This window comes from Pleurodeles waltl, chromosome 10 (assembly GCF_031143425.1).
Source record: "Pleurodeles waltl isolate 20211129_DDA chromosome 10, aPleWal1.hap1.20221129, whole genome shotgun sequence".
In the NCBI taxonomy this organism is placed as follows: domain Eukaryota; kingdom Metazoa; phylum Chordata; class Amphibia; order Caudata; family Salamandridae; genus Pleurodeles; species Pleurodeles waltl.
Genome location: NC_090449.1, coordinates 33,976,753 through 33,998,035, shown reverse-complemented (window position 1 = coordinate 33,998,035; position 21,283 = coordinate 33,976,753). Strand labels below are relative to the sequence as shown.

The 21,283-nt window shown below is 48.1% G+C and overlaps 1 protein-coding gene across 2 annotated transcripts in view; it reads right to left on the bottom strand.

The window, feature by feature from the left end:
* The window catches only part of WAS (WASP actin nucleation promoting factor), a 139,377-nt gene that overhangs the window by 76,455 nt on the left and 41,639 nt on the right, over positions 1–21,283 (bottom strand). For both annotated transcript variants that reach the window (XM_069209565.1, XM_069209566.1), the window contains exons 2-3: positions 10,829–10,969; positions 9,161–9,247 (exon numbers count right to left, since the gene is read on the bottom strand). In XM_069209565.1, the coding sequence (XP_069065666.1) occupies positions 9,161–9,247; positions 10,829–10,969 (228 nt within the window). The remainder of the gene's footprint in view (positions 1–9,160; positions 9,248–10,828; positions 10,970–21,283) is intronic.

Here is a 21,283-nt window from a genome sequence, read left to right as displayed (position 1 = left end):
TGGAAGACTGTTACAACGGACACTTGGGTTCTCAGTATTGTGGGAAAAGGCTACACCCTTCCCTTTCGGGAGTTCCCGCCCCTCATCCCGCCCCGCCCTTCTTATTGTTCAGAAGAACACCTCCTGTTGCTAGAACAGGAGGTACAAGCCCTCCTTTCAAAGGGCGCGGTGGAGTTGGTCCCAGAGCAGGAAAGGGGTCGAGGATGTTACTCAAGGTATTTCCTGATTCCCAAGAAGGATGGTCGTTTGAGACCAATCCTGGACCTGAGGATCTTGAATTGGTTCCTCAAGCAGGAAAAGTTCAAGATGCTGACCCTAGCACAGGTGCTTTTGGCGTTGAACAAGGAAGACTGGATGGTGTCTGTCGACTTGCAGGATGCTTACTTTCATATCCCGATACTCAAGTCACACAGGAAGTATCTCCGGTTTGTGGTGGGATCGCAGCACTATCAGTTTGCGGTCCTTCCGTTTGGTCTTACTTCAGCACCTCGAGTCTTCACGAAGGTGATGTCGGCGGTTGCGGCAGAACTCAGAAGGAAGGGGATAGCAGTATTCCCTTACTTGGACGACTGGTTGATCAAAGCCAAGTCCCCGGAGCTTGTGTCGCATCATCTGTAGTCAACAACCCAGTTGTTGTTCGACCTGGGTTTTTCGGTGAACGAGCCCAAATCTCACCTAGAGCCCTCTCAGCGCCTCCTGTTCATAGGGGCAGTACTGGATACAACATTGAACCGAGCCTTTCCTCCGCCTCAGCGGATTCAAGATATTCAGGATTTGGTTCCAATGTTTCGAAATGGAGCGGTAGTTCCAGTCCTCAAGGTCCTTCGTCTGCTCGGTCTGTTTGCCTCCTGCATTCTGTTGGTCACGCATGCTCGCTGGCACATGAGGGCTCTTCAGTGGTGCCTCCGAAGGCAGTGGTCTCAACACAAAGGGGATCTAGAGAGTACTGTCAAGATCTCCAGAGATGCTGCTGTGGATTTGAAGTGGTGGATTGCAAGCAACAATCTTTCACAAGGAAAGCCGTTCCAGCAGTCGCCACCAGTGGCCACAGTCATAACGGATGCTTCCACTCTAGGGTGGGGAGCTCATCTGGGGGATCTGGAGATCAAAGGCCTTTGGTCTCCAGAGGAACAGATGTTTCACATCAATCTGTTAGAGTTACAGGCTGTACGTCTGGCTCTCAAGGCCTTCCTCCCTTCCCTTCGTGGTCAGTCGGTACAGGTCCTAACGGACAATACTACCACGATGTGGTACATAAACAAGCAGGGAGGAGTGGGGTCGTACCTTCTCTGCAGAGAAGCTCTTCGACTATGGTCCTGGGCAAAGGACCATCAGATTTGCTTGATAGCAAACCATCTGGCCGGAGTCTTGAACGTGCGTGCGGACAGTCTCAGTCGCCAATTCTCGGCAGACCACGAGTGGCGTCTCCATCCAGATCAAGTCCGTTTAATCTTCCAGAGGTGGGGGTTTCCTCGGGTAGATCTGTTTGCCACTCGAGAGAACGCGCATTGTCCGTTATTCTGCATCCTCCAGTATCCGATGCAGGGAGCGTTGGGGGACGCGTTTCAAATAACCTGGTGCGGCCAGTTGCTTTACGCGTTTCCTCCCATACCCCTGATTCCTCGAGTATTGAGGAAGATTCGCCAGGACCGGGCTCTAGTCATCCTAATAGCTCCGGATTGGCCAAGGAGGGTATGGTACTCCGACCTTCTCCAACTCTCAAGGTGCCCTCCGCTCCGTCTCCCTTTCAGGGCAGACCTCCTCTCGCAGTCGCAGGGGCAGGTTTTACACCCCAACCTCCAGAGTCTGCACCTACATGCCTGGAGATTGAACGGGGCAACCTGAGTTCCTTCTCTCTCCCGCCTGAGGTAGTGGATGTTATATTAGCGGCCAGGCGACACTCCACTAAATCTATCTACGCTAATAGATGGTCTAAATTTGTTGCGTGGTGTGGAGAGAGGCAGATTGATCCTTTGCATGCTCATCTATCGGACGTTTTGTCTTTTGCTCTGTCTCTAGCGCAGAAAGGTTGTGCAGTGGCTACCATTAAGGGTTATTTATCGGCCTTGTCAGCCTTCATATGTCTTCCAGACCAACCATCTTTATTTAAATCCCCTATTGTTATCAGATTCTTGAAAGGTCTTCTAAATAAATATCCTCCAAAGCCATTTGTTATGCCGCAATGGGATTTGTCCTTGGTCCTGACTTTCCTTACGGGGTCCCCTTTTGAACCTATGCATTCTTGCCCCTTAAGGTATTTGGTTTTAAAAACAGTCTTCCTGATAGCTATAACATCAGCAAGGAGAGTGAGTGAGTTGCAGGCCTTATCAGTAAAGCCCCCTTATACAACTTTTTATGGGGATAAGGTGGTGTTGAGGACCAAGGCTGCTTTCCTCCCGAAGGTTGTTTCACCTTTCCATTTGGCTCAGGCAATTACTTTGTCCACGTTCTATCCTCCGCCTCATCCTTCCAAAGAGGAAGAAAGACTGCACCGTCTGGACCCAAAGAGGGCGTTGAGCTTCTTTATTGATAGAACAAAGGATTTCAGGCTGGAGGATCAGCTGTTTATTGGATACGTGGGCAAGAGGAGAGGAAAGGCAGTCCACAAGAGAACACTATCCAGGTGGGTTGTTCTTTGCATTAAAATCTGTTACTCTTTGGCAAAGAAGGATCCTCCTGAGGGCATTAGAGCTCATTCCACCAGAGCTAAGTCGGCCACTTCGGCCTTTGCCAGAGGTGTTCCTGTGGTCGACATCTGCAAGGCCGCAACTTGGTCGTCCCTTCACACTTTTGCAAAACATTACTGTTTGGATTCTGAGGTTAGAAGGGACGGCCATTTTGCACGGTCAGTGCTGCAGGATTTCTTGGTTTGACCATTTAGGCACCCACCACCGGGCGTGGTACTGCTTTGGGACTCTATTCATTAGGTGAGGAATCCACAGGTAGTTGTATCCATCAGAAGAACGAGTTACTTACCTTCGGTAACGACTTTTCTGGTGGATACATTAGCTACCTGTGGATTCCTCACGGTCCCACCCGCCTCCCCGTTGCCTTTCTGGTCTTACCAAGTAATCCTTGAGTACGCTCCTCTTGGTCTTTGAGGGTGCAATAGAAGTTGTATATATTATATTTATATATGTATATATGTATATATCTTTGTGTATATACTTGATGTGTATATATATTTTAAAAAGAGAGAGTTATATATATATATAAAAGATTTACAGTTATTCATGCAATGTTGTGTATTTTTACAATGTAATGGGATGTTGCCTTGCTCTTTCATTGCATTGCCTGGTTGTTCTCATGCACGTAAAAAATGATTGGTACTGACGTCGGCACGTCGTCGAGGACCTCTTATTGCCTGTATGACGTCAGACGGCGTCGCGTGGGCTAGAGTGACGTCCTCGTCGACGTGCAGAGACTAGTAAGAAGATTTCCGTCGAATGCTGGCGCCATGGGAGTATTCATTAGGTGAGGAATCCACAGGTAGCTAATGTATCCACCAGAAAAGTCGTTACCGAAGGTAAGTAACTCGTTCATTTATACCAAACTCTTCAAGGTATCAGAGCAAGACTCTGCAGAACAGAGCTGGCTCTAGCAGGGGCCCTGTAAGGCCGGGGCCCAGGGCCAAAGCCTAGATTGGCCATGCCTTAAAAGGTCTCTGCCTTGTGCCCTTGAGGGCCCTCTGCGGCTGGCTAGCGCAGTGCATTACTAAAGCTGGGCCTCATGGTGTGATTTCTGAAGCACCAGCAAGATACTGGGAAGGCAGGACATTTCCTCGGTGGTGGTTCCCATACTCTTAGGGACTGATTCACAAAGGTACCTCACACTTTTGAGTAATTTACACTGCTGAGTAAGTTTAATACTTTTCTGCTATTCACAAAATCCAAGAGTAAGCTGCACTTTTGGAATATATGTACACCCGGATTTTATGAATAGTCAAAAGGTGGTAAACTTACTCGAAACTGCAACTTTCTCAAAAGTGTAAGCTCCCTTTGGGAATCAGGCCCACTGGGTGTGAATGTGGAATAAAGCCCTTAGCAGATGAGAAAAGCGGCCGAGGTGTGCATCACTCTCAAACCCAGGGCATCGGGCAGCGTGAAGCTCATCTCTGTGCACAAGAACAGTGTGTATACTGAGGAAATGTACTCGATTATCACAAATACATCCACATCCTGACGTCATTTTACGGCCGTTGTCAGGGGTGACACCTGGTATCGAGGGGGAACAGGGAAGTAAGCATGTGGTTTCTTTTCCATTGAACGTGGAGAATTACAAACTCAAATTTAAAAAATGCTAACTCGCAGTTTCACTTTTAACACATTTGAGTGTGAAGATGGCTCGTGGGCAACTCCCAGCCTTGAAAACCGTCACACTTTGTGACGGGAAGAGATGCTTCGTTTTTGCTGCACACTTCAAAATGAAACTGACAAAGTGAAAAAAGAATCAAAGTTCTGTTTTCATACGTGATCGTTTGAAAACAGAAATAGCAAATCTTGGATTCTTAACAGCCCCTTCATTCCCTTATTTGAAGTTTTCAAACTCCCTCCACTTCAAGGACAGTTCCGGGCTAATCGATGCTGCTGCAGTAGAGACCTGAGCTTATGCGTAATATCAGGCTACTACATGCATACTGCAGAAGAGGCCTGAGCTTATGCGAAATATCAGGCTACTACAGTCATGCTGCAGAAGAGGCCTGAGCTTATGCGAAATCTCAGGCTACTACATGCATACTGCAGAAGAGGCCTGAGCTTATGCGAAATATCAGGCTACTACATGCATACAACAGAAGAGGCCTGAGCTTATGCGAAATCTCAGGCTGCTACATGCTTACTGCAGTAGAGGCCTGAGTTTATGCACACCTCCACCACTGCAGTACTGTGCTTGTACATTCATACTACGGTGGAGCCCTGAGTCTATGCATAGACCAACCTACTGCAGTACTGTGCAAACACATGTATACTGCAGCAGAGGCCTGAGCCTATGCGTAATATCAGACTACTACATGCATACTGCAGTAGAGGCCTGATCTTATGCAAAATATTGGGCTACTACATGCATACTCCAGTAGAGGCTTGAACCTATGCACAGCTCCACCACTGCAGTACGGTGCTAATACATGCATACTACGGTGGAGCCCTGAGTCTATGCAAAGCTCCATCACTGCAGTACTGTGCGAACACATGTATACTACAGCAGAGGCCTGAGCTTATGCGTAATATCAGGCTACTACATGCTTAATACTGCAGTAGAGGCTTGACCCTATGCACAGCTCCACCACTGCAGTACTGTGCTAATACATGCTTACTGCAGTAGAGGCTTGAGTCTATGCGTAGCCCCACCACTGCAGTACTGTGCTAATACATGCATACTGCAGTAGAAGCTTGAGTCTATGCGTATCCCGACCACTGCAGTACTGTGCTAATACATGCATACTATGGTGGAGTACTGCAGTACTGTACGAACACATGTATACCACAGGAGAAGCCTGAGCTTATGCGTAATATCAGGCTACTACATGCTTACTGCAATAGAGGCTTGACCCTATGTGTAGCCCCAACAGTGCAGTACTGTCCTAATACATGCATACTATGGTGGAGGCCTGAGTCTATGCGTAGCCCCATCACTGCAGTACTGTGCTAATACATGCATACTATGGTGGAGGCCTGAGTCTATGCGTAGCCCCATCACTGCAGTACTGTGCTAATAAATGCATACTATGGTGGAGGCCTGAGTCTATGCGTAGCCCCATCACTGCAGTACTGTGCTAATACATGCATACTATGGTGGAGGCCTGAGTCTATATACAGCCCCACCACTGCAGTACTGTACTACTACATGCATACTACGGTAGAGACCTGAGTTTAAGCATAGCCCCACCACTGCAGTATCAGGGTACTACTTGCAGACCACAGTAGAAGCCTGATTAAATGCGTAGCCCCACCACTGCAGTACTGTGCTAATACATGCATACTACAGTGGAGGCCTGAGTCTTTGCACAGCCCAACCACTGCAGTACTGTGCTAATACATGCATACTACGGTGGAGGTCTTAGTCTATGTACAGCCCCACCACTGTAGTACTGTGCTAATACATGCATACTGCAGTAGAGGCTTGACCGTATGCACAGCTCCATCACTGCAGTAAGGTGCTAATAGATGCATACTACAGTAGAGGCCTGAGCTTATCTAAAATATCAGGGTTTGAGGCTTGACCCTATGCACAGCTCCACCACTGCAGTTACGGCTTAATACATGCATACTACTGTGGAGGCCTGAGCTTATGCTTAATATCGGGCTACTACATGCTTACTGCAGTAGAGACTTGACCCTATGCACAGCTCACCACTGCAGTATTGTGCTAATACATGTATACTACTGTAGAAGCCTGAGCGTATGCTTAATATCAGGCTACTACCTGCTTACTGCAGTAGAGGCCTGAGTCTATGCATAGTATCAGGCTAATACATGCTTACTGCAGTAGAGGCTTGACCCTATGTGTAGCCCTACCATTGCAAAGCTGGGCTAATACATGCATAATACGGTGGAGGCCTGAGTCTATGCGTACCCCCACTACTGCAGTATCAGTGTACTACATGCATACTACGGTGGAGGCTTGAGTCTATGTACAGCCTCACCACTGCAGTACTGTGCTAACACATGCATACTACGGTGGAGGTCCGAGTCTATACACAGCCCCACCACTGCAGTACTGTGCTACTACATGCATACTACAGTGGAGGTCTGAGTCTATGCGTAGACCCACCACTGCTGTAACAGCCTAATACCTACATATTGCGGTGGAGGCCTGAGCCTATGCATAGCCCCAACACTGCAGTATCGGGGTACTACATTCATACTGCAGTGGGGCCTGAGTCTATGCAAAGCCCCACCACTGCAGTACTTTTCTAATACATGCATACTATGGTGGAGGCCTGAGTTTATGCACAGCCCCACCACTTCAGTATTGTGCTAACACATGCATACTACGGTGGAGGTCTGAGTCTATGCATAGCCCCACCACTGCAGTATTGTGCTAATGCATGCATACTACGATGGAGATCTTAGTTGATGCGCAGCCCCACCCACTGCAGTACTGTGCTAATAGATGCATACTAGGGTGGAGGCTTGAGTCTATGCGTAGACACACCACTTCAGTAACGGGCTATTACATGCATACTGCGGTGGAGACCTGAGTCTATGCATTGCCCCAGCAGTGCAGTATCAGGATACTGCATGCCCACTACTGTGGAGGCCTGAGTCTATGCGTAGCCCCACCACTTCAGTATAAGGGTACCACATGCATACTAAGGTGGAGGCCTGAGTCTATGCACAGCCCCACCATTGCAGTAACAGCCTAATACATGCATAGTATGGTGGAGGCCTGAGTCTAAGCGTAGCTCAACCACTGCAGGAACAGCCTAATGCATACATACTACAATGGAGGCCTGAATCTATGCGCAGCCCCACCACTCCCTTATCAGGCTACTATATGCATACTATGGCAAAGGCATGAGTCTATGCGCAGCCCCACCCACTGCAGTACTTTGCTAACACATGCATACTATGGTGGAGGTCTGAGTCTATGCATAGCCCCACCAGTGCAGTACTGTGCTAATACATGCATACTACGGTGAAGGCATGAGTCTATGCATAGTGCCACCACTGCAGTACCGTGCTAATACATGCATACCACAGTGGAGGTCTGAGTCCAAGCGTAACTCAACCACTGCAGGAACAGCCTAATACATACATACTACAATGGAGGCCTGAGTCTATGCACAGCCACACCATTGTCATATCAGACTATTACATGCATACTATGAGGCATGAGTCTATACTTAGACCTATCACAGCAGTAACAGGCTAATAAATGCATACTGCGGTGGAGGCCTGAGTCTATGTGTAGCCCCACCAGTGCAGTATCAGAGAACTACATGCATACTACTGTGAACGCCTCAGTCTATGCGCAGCCCCACCCACTGCAGTACTGCGCTAAAACATGCATACTATGGTGAAGGACTGGGTCTTAGCTTAGTTCAACCACTGCAGGAACAGCCTAATACATACACACTACGATGGAGGCGTGAGCCTATGCGCAGCCCCACCATTGCCATATCAGTCTACTATATTCATACTACAGTGAAGGCTTGAGTCCATGTGTAGACCAAGAACTGCAGTAATGGGCTAATACATGCATATTGTGGTGGAGGGCTGACTCTATGCGTAGCCACACCACTGCAGTACTGTGCTACTACATGCATACTACGGTGGAGGCCTGAGTCTAAGCATAGCTCAACCACTGCAGGAACAGCCTAATACATACTACGATGGAGGCGTGAGTATATGCACAACCGCACCATTGCAGTAACAAGGCACTACATGCATACTACAGTGGAGGCCTAAGTCTATTCTTAGCCCCACAACTGCAGTACCGGGCTCATACATGCATACTACCGTAGTATAGTAGAGCCTATAAGCAGCCCCACCACTGCAATAACGGGCTAATAAATGCATACTACGTTGGAGGTCTCTGCCTATGCGTGGCCTCACCTGTACAGTACTGGGCTACTAAATAAAGACTACAATTGAGGCCCAAGCATGTCCTTAGCCCCACCAATACAACAGCAAAACATGGGTACTCTCCTTTCACTATTTCAATTATTTTGTCCACCTGTGACCACAGACGTACATTATCCAGTATGCCGTGAAAACAGGCCCAAGAACGGGCTTTTGCTTTCTTTTATTTTCTTGCCAGATCTTCTCTACACCAATTTTTGACGAACACTGCTGCAGATGCTGCACTGAAGGAGCCATGAGCTGTTGATCATACCTAACTCTTTGTCTTCTGCCAGGTTCCCCTAAGAGGGTATTTCTAATATAATCTGGGATGTCCCTAGACCTAAAATGCTGTATCTAATACTGTGATCAAACACCAGGTGTTCCCTGCTCCCCCTGGAGTTAGCTCTTGTGTCCTCAGATAGGGCCTACTCCTGGTCCCGTAGACAAGTCAAGCTGACTCTGTGTGGGGAGTATCAGTACCCAGGCCCACCTCAGCTCGCCTGAGGTAGTTGTCTGGAGTGAGTCCTTATGCGACAAATGCATCCTTCATGACTTGGGACCCCCCACTGGCCTCAGAGATGCTGTGTGATACTCACATCTGCAGTAAAGGTGTGGAAGAATGGAGTTGGCGTCAGGTAGGTAAACTGGGAAAACAGCTCCTGTTCCCAAACCATCTTCTCTTCCTGAAAAGCAAGATTTGGGAAATGGTTAATATATCATAACGTAATGCTGTCCGTGGGAAGAGGCAAACCTCTGAAAACCAGATGATCATGGCCCCTAAATCAATTCTTGCCCACCAGGGTCCTTGACCCCAATATCCCTGTAATCAAGCACAATGGAACATTATTCTTATTCTACTGCAACTCCACTCTCTCACCAATAGTTTAAACTCCTTTATGACTCATCAACAGCCGAGCTTGCCCTCCAACTCCCATGGCCCACTGCCACTTCAATACCATGCCCCTCCATCCCCTGCCCATACTCACTCCCGCTTCGACTGTAGATCTTGCCCCAGTTCCACAGCCCAGTGTCGGTCCTATCCCTGCCTAATCCTGCAGCTTTGGCTCCAGGTGACCCTGAGCACCTTCAGAGCCCACAACAGCCTAGCAAAGATGCTCAAGGGATCCCAAGACAGGGTCTCTGCTGTGCAGAGGCCTTTGATGTGAAAAAAGCTGTGGGGCCAAACTTGTCAATGAAAGTAGACCAGTAACAAGAGTGTGTCTTATGAAAACTCTTGCTGAGAGTTGTTCGGGCATCAACAAACCTCTATTGGGAGTTCAGAGAAACTTCTGCATCTTCGCCTCCGAGTGTCGAAAAGATCATGCCAAACTTGGGAACAGTTGCCAACAAAACAGTGACACACTCTATAGTGGAGATTTGGTATTTGAGCAAATATTGAAAGAAAGAGGTGAAACAGCTTTAAACAGGGGAGTAGTGCATGGATGACGAAAGCTGTGGCCCGATGAAACAAGAGTGAGATAGCCCATTGTAATGAAAACAACTTATAACTCTGTGTGAATGTTGTATATGGAAGGTAATACATGGACACGTTAAATATGGACTAAGACAGCCTGATGGCTTAATGTGCCTCTTGTACAGACATAAGTATAACCAGCAGGTCACAATGACCTCTTCAGAGACATAAATATGTCCAACAAGTCACAATCACCTCTTCAGAGACATATTTGTATCCAGAAGGTCACAGGTCTAAAGTGACTGGTTCAATAGGGTTTGAGAGAAGAGAGGTTAAATGGAAACCAGGCCTCATGCCAGGTATGTTTCTCTAGTGTTCCTGCAAGCTATTTTGGGCTTGACCAGGACCCTAGGAGGAACATTCGGCCCTTGGGAGGAAGGTAGAGTGAGGTCATCAGGTGATTGTGGGCCAAGTCTTGGTGAGTGACCGGGCCTCTAGCTGTGACTGAGAGAGAGACTTCAGGGTTGGCCTCAGGGTTGGCCTCAGTGTGAGAGTGACACATATGTTTGAGAGAGTTATTTTATGGCCGAATAAGTTGCGTGCGGGCGAGTTGTTAGAGGAGCATCTTTCTGTTTGCAGTTTGCTCATCACCAGTCTGTCGAGGCCCTATCAAGGGGATGCTAGAGACGATAATGGCATGTACAGGAGGCACCACTAAACCATTCTACGGGTGCCAGGGAGGAGACGAGGACGGAAGGGAGGTCCTAGCAGGCTGGACTCTAGCAGGGGCTGAGGGAACCCGCCCTATCGAGGCGAATTTAACCATTCGGCCGCCACCCTCTTCCTTTACCTTGAGGTCGTAGATTCGTATGAAGTAGGAGCGCTTGGGGTTGTCCTTCACAAAGCACAGGACCCCGGTCTGCTGCTTGGACCACCGGTTGCTGCTGTGCGGCAGGGCCAGGTAGAGCTGCACCACCGAGGTGGCCAATGTCTGGAGACAGAGAAGGTGGAAAGAACATTAGTCTTCAGGAGGCCAAGCCCAATATCACTGACCAACACACATAGCAATCACGTCCCCCTTTGTACTGAAGCATGCCATTTTATTTATGCCAAAACATACAACCTAAATGCTTATAAAGCACAAAGTGATTCAGAACTTATAGCAGTAAGTAGCAGGTATTTGGTAATCCTGTACGGGAGATTCAAGGGTTAATCAGTAACCAAATGTGTGCAAATACATGCCTACTGGCAAGTGACTGGACGAAAAGAAAAACAATGGCCCTCATTACAACCTTGGCGGGCGGCTGAAGCCACCCGCCAAGGTTGGACCGCCGGGCGGCCACCAATGCAGCCACACTCCCGCCGCGGTCATTTTGAAATCCCCGCTGGGCGGGCAGGCAGAAACCTGGTTTCCGCCTGCCGGGCCAGCGAGGATCACGGCGCAACACAGGAGCCGGCTCCAAATGGAGCCGGTGGTGTTGCAGCAGTGTGACGGGTGCAGTTGCACCCGTCGCGCTTTTCACTCTCTGCATAGCAGAGAGTGAAAAGCTGCATGGGGCCGTGTCAGGGGGCCCCTGCACTGCCCATGCCCCGCGACTCCCCGTACTGCCAGTTTTTTCCTGGCGGTTCAAACCGCCAGGAAAAGGCTGGCGGTAGGGGGACTCGTAATCCCCTGGGAGCGCTGCCCTGGCGGATTAAAACCGCCGGGACTGAAGTGGCGGTAAACCGCCGGTCCCGACGGTGCGACCACGGCGCTTCCGCCTTTGGTCGTAATACCATGGCTTCCGTCAAAACAGCCCTGGCGGTCTTTGACCGCCAGGGTTGTAATGACCCCCAGTGTCTTGTACAGGTAAACTAACTTAGAATCTCCCCTGCATGCATTTAACTTGCATCTTTCATCTGGTTAAACAACCCAACAGTGGTCCTCTCGCAACTTTTCATCCATGCTCATGGGGAGGGCAGTTTTTCAGGAGGCACTAATGATGTTGGAAATGGTACACCATCAGGTTCTAACACTAAGGTGTGCATAGGGGTCTCAACGCTAGGAGATCTTTTGGGGACTGAAAGCCGGGTGTCATTTCAGCAGCTCCAGATCAAGTTTACATTAGTCAGGATAGACAGATATAGATCCAACTGCTTTACATATGCCCTACACAGATGTACAACTCTCACAGGGACGTCCTGGAGAAACGCCACCTGGTGAGGAAACTTTCTGTAGCTCCCTTGAAGACGTCTCTAGTAAACACGACATTGCTAAATAATGCACCTGTGACCTGGGTCATCTCTGGCCAAGGCAGGAAGTGCCCAGGCTTCCATGGATGACTCGTACTGCAATGAAGCACTCATGGATCATAGGGAGGTTAGAAGTAGGTTTAGCTCCCACCTGGTGCAATTTAAAATCCTGAACAGGGTTTATTAAACTCATATTCTCCTTCTTACAATGGGGTGGGTAAGTGTCAATCTGTACCTAGGGGGATGCAACCTACAAGGTTCTTTACTCCACACTTTATGGTTCTGCCCTAGAATTGGAACCTTCTGGAAACTGGTCTGTGAGGCTCCACCAGACGTCATGAAAGTAACTGTACAAAGAGTGTGTACAGTCTGTAGTGCTGGGAGAGTGGGGTGATATCCCTCCGCTGAAAGATTCACAATTGCTATGGAACGTGGGACTCGAAGATATCAAAGAGAACTGGGAAACTTATGGGACTGTTAGATGATACTGCGGTTTGAGGCAGTGTGCAAGCATAGCGTGCTGTATGGGAGCTGAAAGGAATACCAAGAAATGTGCTGTAGAATATACAGACCATATGGCCAACCAAACCGGTCCTGCTGACAGAATATCTTCACAAAGAATTGTAAACTGAAGTGGAACTCACAAGTTTACACAGCTACATCAAACTTCTCTTCCAGGGAATCCTCATCAATAGGCATAAACATTGAATATTCCCGCCCTTGTGCGGGGACCCCAGAGCATATATAAAATACACACATATTATACATGTGTAAAACAGCAATGCAGGCTATAATGTTAAAACAGGCTAAAATGCTTTATTTCTATGAAGTTTTTTTTTTTTTTAATATTATAAAATTACAATAGAGAATAAATATCTACCCAAGCCCCCAAAACTGGGCTTAGGGAAGTAAGCAGCAGTAAACTCTAGAGAAAAAGAGAAAAAACTGCATTGAAAAACAATGGAGCATTCTTAGCCAATAGGCTGCATGCAGGTTAACACAGGAGAACCATAAAAACTTTGGCACCGTGCCTTTAAAACCCTGAGCACCTCCAGTATCCCACCATGCCTCAGGGGTGAAGGAAAGGTGACAGTTGGTTCACAGTTAGGTCAGTTCTTTTTTCCAGCTTCTTCTGAGAGGATCCTGGAGCATTGAGCTCTCAGTTTTTCTGAGTTTTCCTCAGAAAAATTCTTTAAAAAAGCGTTTTTTCACTTTTCATTCGACAAATAACATCTTTGTCTGAGCTAGGCAGTTTTTTCCTGACAGAAAAATGCCTTCACTTTTTGTCAAATGCCCTGCTTGTGGGAAGAAGAAGGCCCAGTCAGATCCCCACTCTCTGTGTATAGTGTGCCAGCCTCAGAGTCACTGCCCTGACACTTGTAAGTACTGCAAGAACATGTCTAAGAGGACTCTGAAAGACAGAGAGAAGATCCGGCTACATGGGCTTCAGGAGAGGCAAAGAACATCGTCCTCCTCACTTCCCAGACAACCAGAAGGCCATTCTCAGGAGAGAATGGCTCGGTCGACGTCAGCAGGTAGGAAAGTACCTGTTTGTTCACCGTCTACGTCGTCGCTACCACCGTCTCACCGGCATAGATCGCCGTCGACGGCGACACACCCGACGTCGAAGGAAATGGCGTCGAGGGAACATCATCGCAGGGGCAGGTCTCCGTCGACGGCAGCCCGCCGATCGACGTCGAGCCATCGCCGGCGTGCCCGGTCGCCGCCAAAGGCTGTGCGCCCCCCGACGCCAGGACACACGACGTCGAAATCACCACGACGGCATGAGAGACATCCGCCGTCGACCTCCCACCGCTCCACGCCGAGGCACACGACGGTGAGCAGGTCGAGGTCCAAGGATCGCCGTTCGACGTCAAGGCACTCTACGTCGAGGCACTCAACGTCGAGGCAAGAGCAACCGGCTGGGCCCCCTCGACGTCGACACAGCCGTCGACGCAGGTTTTACCTGTCCCACAGGGAGCAGAACATCGCCCCACGCCAGACAAGGCCACGCCATCTCCAGTGGTCTCCATACCAAGCGACTCTTCTCGATCAAGAGCGGCATCATCTGGGCATGTCTCGCCCATCAATCTATCTCCGAGATGGCTGGAGAGCCTTAACAGACCAGCGGCCTCCCCAGATTCGCAATATTCGCGAATGTATTCGCCTACTGCCTCCCTGCCAAGAACGCCATCACCGACAGCCAGGGCAGAACGGGCTCGTTCTGCTCCTCGCCAACCGGCCGCGAGGCCTAGGCGCTCGGCTACAGCGTCTCGCAGCAGGTCTCGTTCTCAACGAAGATCCAGGTCTCGTTCAAGAAGATCACCCTCTTGGTCTTCATCAGGTTCATCTGTGGGGCGTTACTCACCCACCCTAACAGATTCACCACCTGCTAGAGTCTCACCGGTGGATGACATTACCACGTTTAACGAGGTGCTGCTAAGAGGAGCGCAGAAACTCAACATAGAGGTTCCAGAGCCATCTACCTCCTCATCAGTCATCTTTGAGACTCTACAACAGAGATCAGCATCAAAAAAGCTGCTGCCTCTAGTGCCTGGTTTGTTGCAGCCAACCATGGACACTTTTCTGGCCCCAGCCTCGATTAAATCTGCCCCGGCTAGGATTCTCAAAAAAAACAAGGCTCCTGAACAGGACCCTTTGTTCCTTAGGAAGGATCCGCCACCGGACTCGGTTATAATAGCTGCCGCCCGAAAAACCCACTCGGTGGCATCTTCATCCACGGTACCCCCGGATAAAGAGAGCAGGCATCTAGACTCTCTGGGGAGAAAGATATGCGGGACGGCGGCTTCGGCAATGAAAGTCTCCAGTGCGTCTGCGCTCCTGGGCAGGTATGATCGTTCTCTGTGGGACTCGCTCAGTAGATTCACAGAAAAATTGCCCAGAGAGGACAGACAAGATTTCCAGGAGATACTGCAAGAAGGATGCCTGGTATCCAACCAGGTTATCAGCGCGGCAGCAGATGGGGCGGATTTAGCTGCTCATGGGTACGCACATGGAATCTGTGCAAGGAGATCTTCCTGGCTGAGACTCACTGGTTTGAAACAGGAAGCACAACAACACATCCTGAATCTCCCATTCGCCGGGAACTCTCTATTCGGTGCCCATGCAGACGAAGAAATGGCCCGCTTGAAGACCGAGGTGGATACCATGAGGGCAGTGGGCCTGGAAAGAAAGAAAGATTTCAGGCGGAGGTACAGGCCGTATGACAGGCGCCCTTTCCAGCAGAGGATTCAAACCCCTCATTGGTCGCAAAGGTCGCAGCAACGACAGAGACGCCCTCCTTTTCAACGGAGAAACACAAGGGAGCGAGGGTCAAGTAGACCTCAACAGTCCACTCCGAAAGCACCCACCAAGCAATGAAATCTCGCTTCCCTCGACACTGTACACCACTCCGGTGGGGGGAAGTATTACAGCTTATCTTCGCGAGTGGCACTCTATCACAAGAGACAAATGGGTGCTCAATATTGTCGAACATGGCTATTCTCTTCTTTTCAAACAGCCTCCACCACGCTTGCCACCAACCAAAGACAATCCATCTCATCTCAGCTTGCTATGCAAGGAGGCTCTTGCCCTCCTAAAAAAGAATGCCTTAGAAAAGATTCCACCTGCACACAGAGGACAGGGGGTCTACTCCTGTTATTTTCTGGTGGCGAAGAAGGGTCGAGAGGGCGTTTTCAGGCCAATTCTGGACCTACGGCTGCTGAACAAATACATAAGGAAGCAGAAGTTCAGGATGCTAGCGCTTCACCAGATTTTCCCTCAACTACATCAGGGAGACTGGATGTGCTCCATCGACCTGCAGGATGCGTACTTTCACATCCCAATAGCTCCCAAACATCGAAAATTCCTGCGCTTCAGAGTAGTGTTACAGCATTACCAGTTCAGAGTTCTACCCTTTGGCCTGAAATCTGCCCCAAGAGTTTTCTCGAAATGTATGGCAGTGGTGGCGGCGCATCTTCGAAAACAAAGGATATACATATATCCATACCTAGACGACTGGCTACTAAAGGCTTCTTCTCCGGAGCAGGCGAGAAGCCATCGGGACATTGTACTCGGAGTTTGCGAAGCTCTAGGTCTTCAGGTCAATTACCAAAAGTCAACCTTGATTCCAACACAGAATCTTCACTACCTGGGAGCTATCATAAACACAGAACTCCAAAAAGTGTATCCTTCGGAGGAACGACTATCCTCAATATAGCCTTAGAACCCGCCGTAGCGGGCTCTACCGGCTATTAAAGGCCCGCTGCCCGCGTTAAATGCCCGAGCCGAAGGTGAGGGCATTTAACAAGGGAGAGGGACTTTAATAGCCGGTAGAGCCCGCTACGGCGGGTTCTAAGGCTATTAGAACATTCTGCCATACAGGGCAGAATGTTCTATTAAAAAAAAAAATGTTCACGGAGCCCGAGGGGATTAAAATCCCCTAGGGCTCCGAGAGGCTTTGTTCACAGCTGTTGCTGTGAACAAAGCGAACATTGGAATGTTGGCGCTGCGGGCTTTTACCGGCCAGTAAAAGCCCGCAGCACTCCATTGTTTTCAATGGAGCCCCCAACATTCCAATGTTCTAATAGACAGGAAGTGTCAGGACCTGTAGAGAGCCAACGCACCGACGGCACGTCAGGTGACATCGCTGCTGGGCTCCATGGCATCATGCATTTTTATTGTCCCAAATGCCAGGCTCCACATGAGACCCCTCCAAGAGGCATTGGAGACCAACTGGAGCCAAAGAACAGGTCGCTGGGAGGACACGGTGCAGCTACCGGCGGTAGCACTTCAGTCATTGAGATGGTGGATGCACAGACCTCACCTGTCAGTGGGTGCTCCGTTTCACCAGGTGCTTCCATCCGACACCCTAGTAACGGATGCGTCTCTTCAGGGATGGGGGGCTCATCTGGGTCCCTTTCAAGCGCAAGGTCTGTGGTCAGACAAGGAAAAGCAGTACCACATCAATCTGCTAGAACTCAGAGCGGGCCATCTGGCTCTCAAGTCTTTCATACCACTAATTCAGGGGAAAACGCTCTTAATACAGACGGACAATACAACCACAATGTATTACTTGAACAAACAAGGGGGAACGAGATCCCTACCCCTATCGCGAGAGTCCCAAGCGATATGGCATTGGCTCCTGGCCAGAGGAATGTCAATTACAGCGGTTCACCTGCCAGGTCAGCAGAACGTGGAAGCAGACTTTCTGAGCAGACACCTAGAGGACGCTCACGATTGGGTCCTACACGGCGAAGTCGCAGAATACATCTTCGCGCAATGGGGTCGGCCTCAACTGGATCTCTTCGCAGACGAAGTAAACAAGAAATGCCCAGACTTCGCATCCAGGTTCTACCGTCCGGGATCTCGAGGGAATGCCCTGTTGATCGACTGGTCAGGGATATTTCTCTACGCTTTTCCGCCGATTCCCCTCATTCCGGCAGTGATCAGCAAACTTTACAGATCCAGGACCAGAATGACTCTTATAGCGCCACAATGGCCCGTCAATTCTAGTACACAGATCTCCTCAACCTGTCGGAAAAACCTCACAGGAGGCTGCCGTGCAGACCGGATCTTCTGAGCAGAATGGAGGGCAGAATTCTACATCCCAACCTACCCTCTCTGAGCTTAACAGCATGGCTCCTGAATTCCTGCAGTATGGGCACCTAGGACTCTCACAGGAGTGCATGAACATCTTGAAAGAGTCCAAACGGCCTTCCACGCGGCGTTCTTACTCTTTTAAGTGGAAGAGATTCTACATATGGTGCTGTCAGCAAGGTCATAATCCCATACGGGCGCAGGAGGATGTCATACTGTCCTGTTTGCTTCATCTAGCGAAGTCCGGTCTGCAGGTATCGTCTATTAAGGTACATTTGTCTGCTATTACAGCCTATCGCAAGTCACCTTCTCAGGAATCCTTCTTTACGAAACCTGTAGTCAAGGATTTCTTAGAAGGTTTGAAGAAAGTTTTTCCGCCCATTCGGAGACCTTCTCCTCCATGGGAACTGAACATAGTCTTGGCAAAACTTATGGGCCCTCCTTTTGAGCCTATACATAAGGCCTCTTTACAACACCTTACGTGGAAGACGGCTTTTCTAGTGGCCATTACTTCAGCGAGGAGGGTCAGTGAAATCCAGGCCTTGTCTTCCAAAGAACCGTACACGGTTTTTCATGACAATAGAGTGGTTCTACGAACTCACCCATCTTTCCTTCCGAAGGTGGTGTCAGAATTCCATATCAATCAGACCATATCTTTACCGACTTTCTTTCCCAATCCGGAGACTCCGGCAGAGAAAGCATTGCACTCCTTAGACTTGAAAAGAGTGCTGAAATTTTATCTGGATAAGACAAAATCGATTAGACATTCTAACCGCTTGTTTGTAAACTATGGTCATTTGAGGACAGGAGAGGCAGCATCTAAACGAACAATTTCAAGATCGATAGTTTCTTGTATTGTTAATACTTACCAGCTGGCTAATAAACAATTAATAGCGAGGCCTAAAGCGCATTCCACAAGGGGAAAAGCGGCTACTGCTGCCCTCCTTAACAATGTTCCAATATCTGAGATTTGTAAGGCTGCTACATGGAAGTCTGTGCATACGTTTACTAGACATTACTGTTTAGACTCAGATGCAAGGGCGGATGCCCAAGTGGGGCAGGCCTCTCTGAGAAATTTATTTGCATAATACGTATCTATTCCTGCACTTGTATCGGACAGTCCACAGAGTTTAGGGATGGGCTTGCTAATCTATTCAATGTTTATGACTATTGATGAGGATCCCCTGGAAGAGAAGGATAAGTTACTTACCTGTAAATCCTAGTTCTCTTCCAGGGGTATCCTCATCAAAGTCATAAACAACCCACCCTCCTCCCCGGACGCACGTCTCCTAGAAGTGCAGGACAGACTGTATTTTGAATTAGTTACACAGATTGTCACCGTAAAAGAGAACTGACCTAACTGTGAACCAACTGTCACCTTTCCTTCACCCCTGAGGCATGGTGGGATACTGGAGTGCTCAGGGTCTTAAAGGCACGGTGCCAAAGTTTTTATGGTTCTCCTGTGTTAACCTGCATGCAGCCTATTGGCTAAGAATGCTCCATTGTTTTTCAATGCAGTTTTTTCTTTTTTTCTCTAGAGTTTACTGCTGCTTACTTCCCTAAGCCCAGTTTTGGGGGCTTGGGTAGATATTTATTCTCTATTGTAATTTTATAATATAAAAAAAAAAAAAAAAAAAAAAACTTCATAGAAATAAAGCATTTTAGCCTGTTTTAACATTATAGCCTGCATTGCTGTTTTACACATGTATAATATGTGTGTATTTTATATATGCTCCGGGGTCCCCGCACAAGGGCGGTAATATTCAATGTTTATGACTTTGATGAGGATACCCCTGGAAGAGAACTAGGATTTACAGGTAAGTAACTTATCCTTCTCAGTCTTTTCCAACAACCGTGATCTCTCGCAACACTTGAAGTCTATTATGCACAATACAGGAGGTACCTTATCTATTAATATTGCCAAAAAAGATCAAACAAGTCTACACTCACCCAAACTAGATGATTGGTCTGACCACTGTTTAATCCCTTTCATTAAAAAGCGCTCTATGCCTCACACGGGGTATGGGTATGGAAATAAAATAAAATGCAATGCCCCCCTTACTCAAGGTCATGTGCTTGATAAGAAAACCCTAAAAGAATTGACCTGAGTCAGAAATTTGCAAACTGTTCAAGTGCAAACACCAGGCAATCTTCTCAGAAACAAACTTTGCACTCTAAAAAATGAAAACTGCAAAACTGTAGAAACAACAAACCATTCTCTGAAAATAACCACAGTCCTAGGACACTATGGCAAAATACTGTTCAACATCCTAAATCAAGAGGGCCCCACTTAAATGGAAAAGGAAACATCAGAATGATACTTCAAGCAACTGAACAATGAATGGAGGAAAGTCAGCTTGTTTGAGAGAGGATTGAGGAAAAACAAGACATCTCACAAATTCCTTCCAAAATAAAAAAGGCACAACTAAAAGAGAAACATACTCGAAGCTAAAGCATATCAAAGAGAGAACAAGAGAAACCTACTCCAAACCAAATCACATCAAAGAGAAACAGAAGAGAACAAGAGAAACATAGTCAAAACCAAAGCAGATCAAAGACAAACAAGCGAGAACAAGAGAAACATACTCAAAACCAAATCAGATCAAAGAGAAACAAGAGAGAACAAGAGAAACATACTCCAAACCAAAGCATATAAAAGACTGGTCTGAACAAGAACAGATCCAGAAAACTGTTCAGACTTGTACAAGAATTCCGCTTCCGTACAAGTATATACTCTGTGCCTGAGGAAAGATATGAGTAGTGTACCACTTTCTGTCAGAAGAAAATCACATACATTGAACAAGAGCACCTCTCAGATGGCCTGAAATCACAGTGTTCCCCTGCATCAAGGAAAAACTAGCTTCATGGTCAGAATCTGAACCCACCTCACCCTCTGCCATTGAAAAGATCATCCATAACACAAAACCTTCATATGACTCTATTGACCCAATGTCTTGCAACCGCCAAAGAAAAAGAGACTATCTTTGGCTCCCCCATCCTTGAAAAAAATCAGATGCTCACAAAAAAAGATACAGGCTAGGGGCCTGATTATGATCTTTGCTGATGGAATACTCTGTCACAGACACAGCTCATATTCATTCCGCCACAATACGACCTCCATAGTATATATTGGGATCGTAGTACGGTGAACGGGATATCCGATATTTGTGATGGAATAATCCCATTTACCTAGATCAGGCCCTAGAATAGTTAAAAACAGGCTATGTAATGCCGCTCCTAAAAAACCTACAGCAAATGGAAACAAAGCAGAACATTTCTGCCCCATCACAGACCTAACCTTTGCAGCTAATCTAATCCAAAACCGTGTTACACCTCAGCGGAAATTCTACTTGAATCAAACAAGCACCTAGGAGAACACAAGCAGCATTCTGCTGAGGCCACAGAACAGAAGCCACTACTCTTGATACCTGCTGATGACATACTCCACATATACGGCAATAACGAACATCTGGCT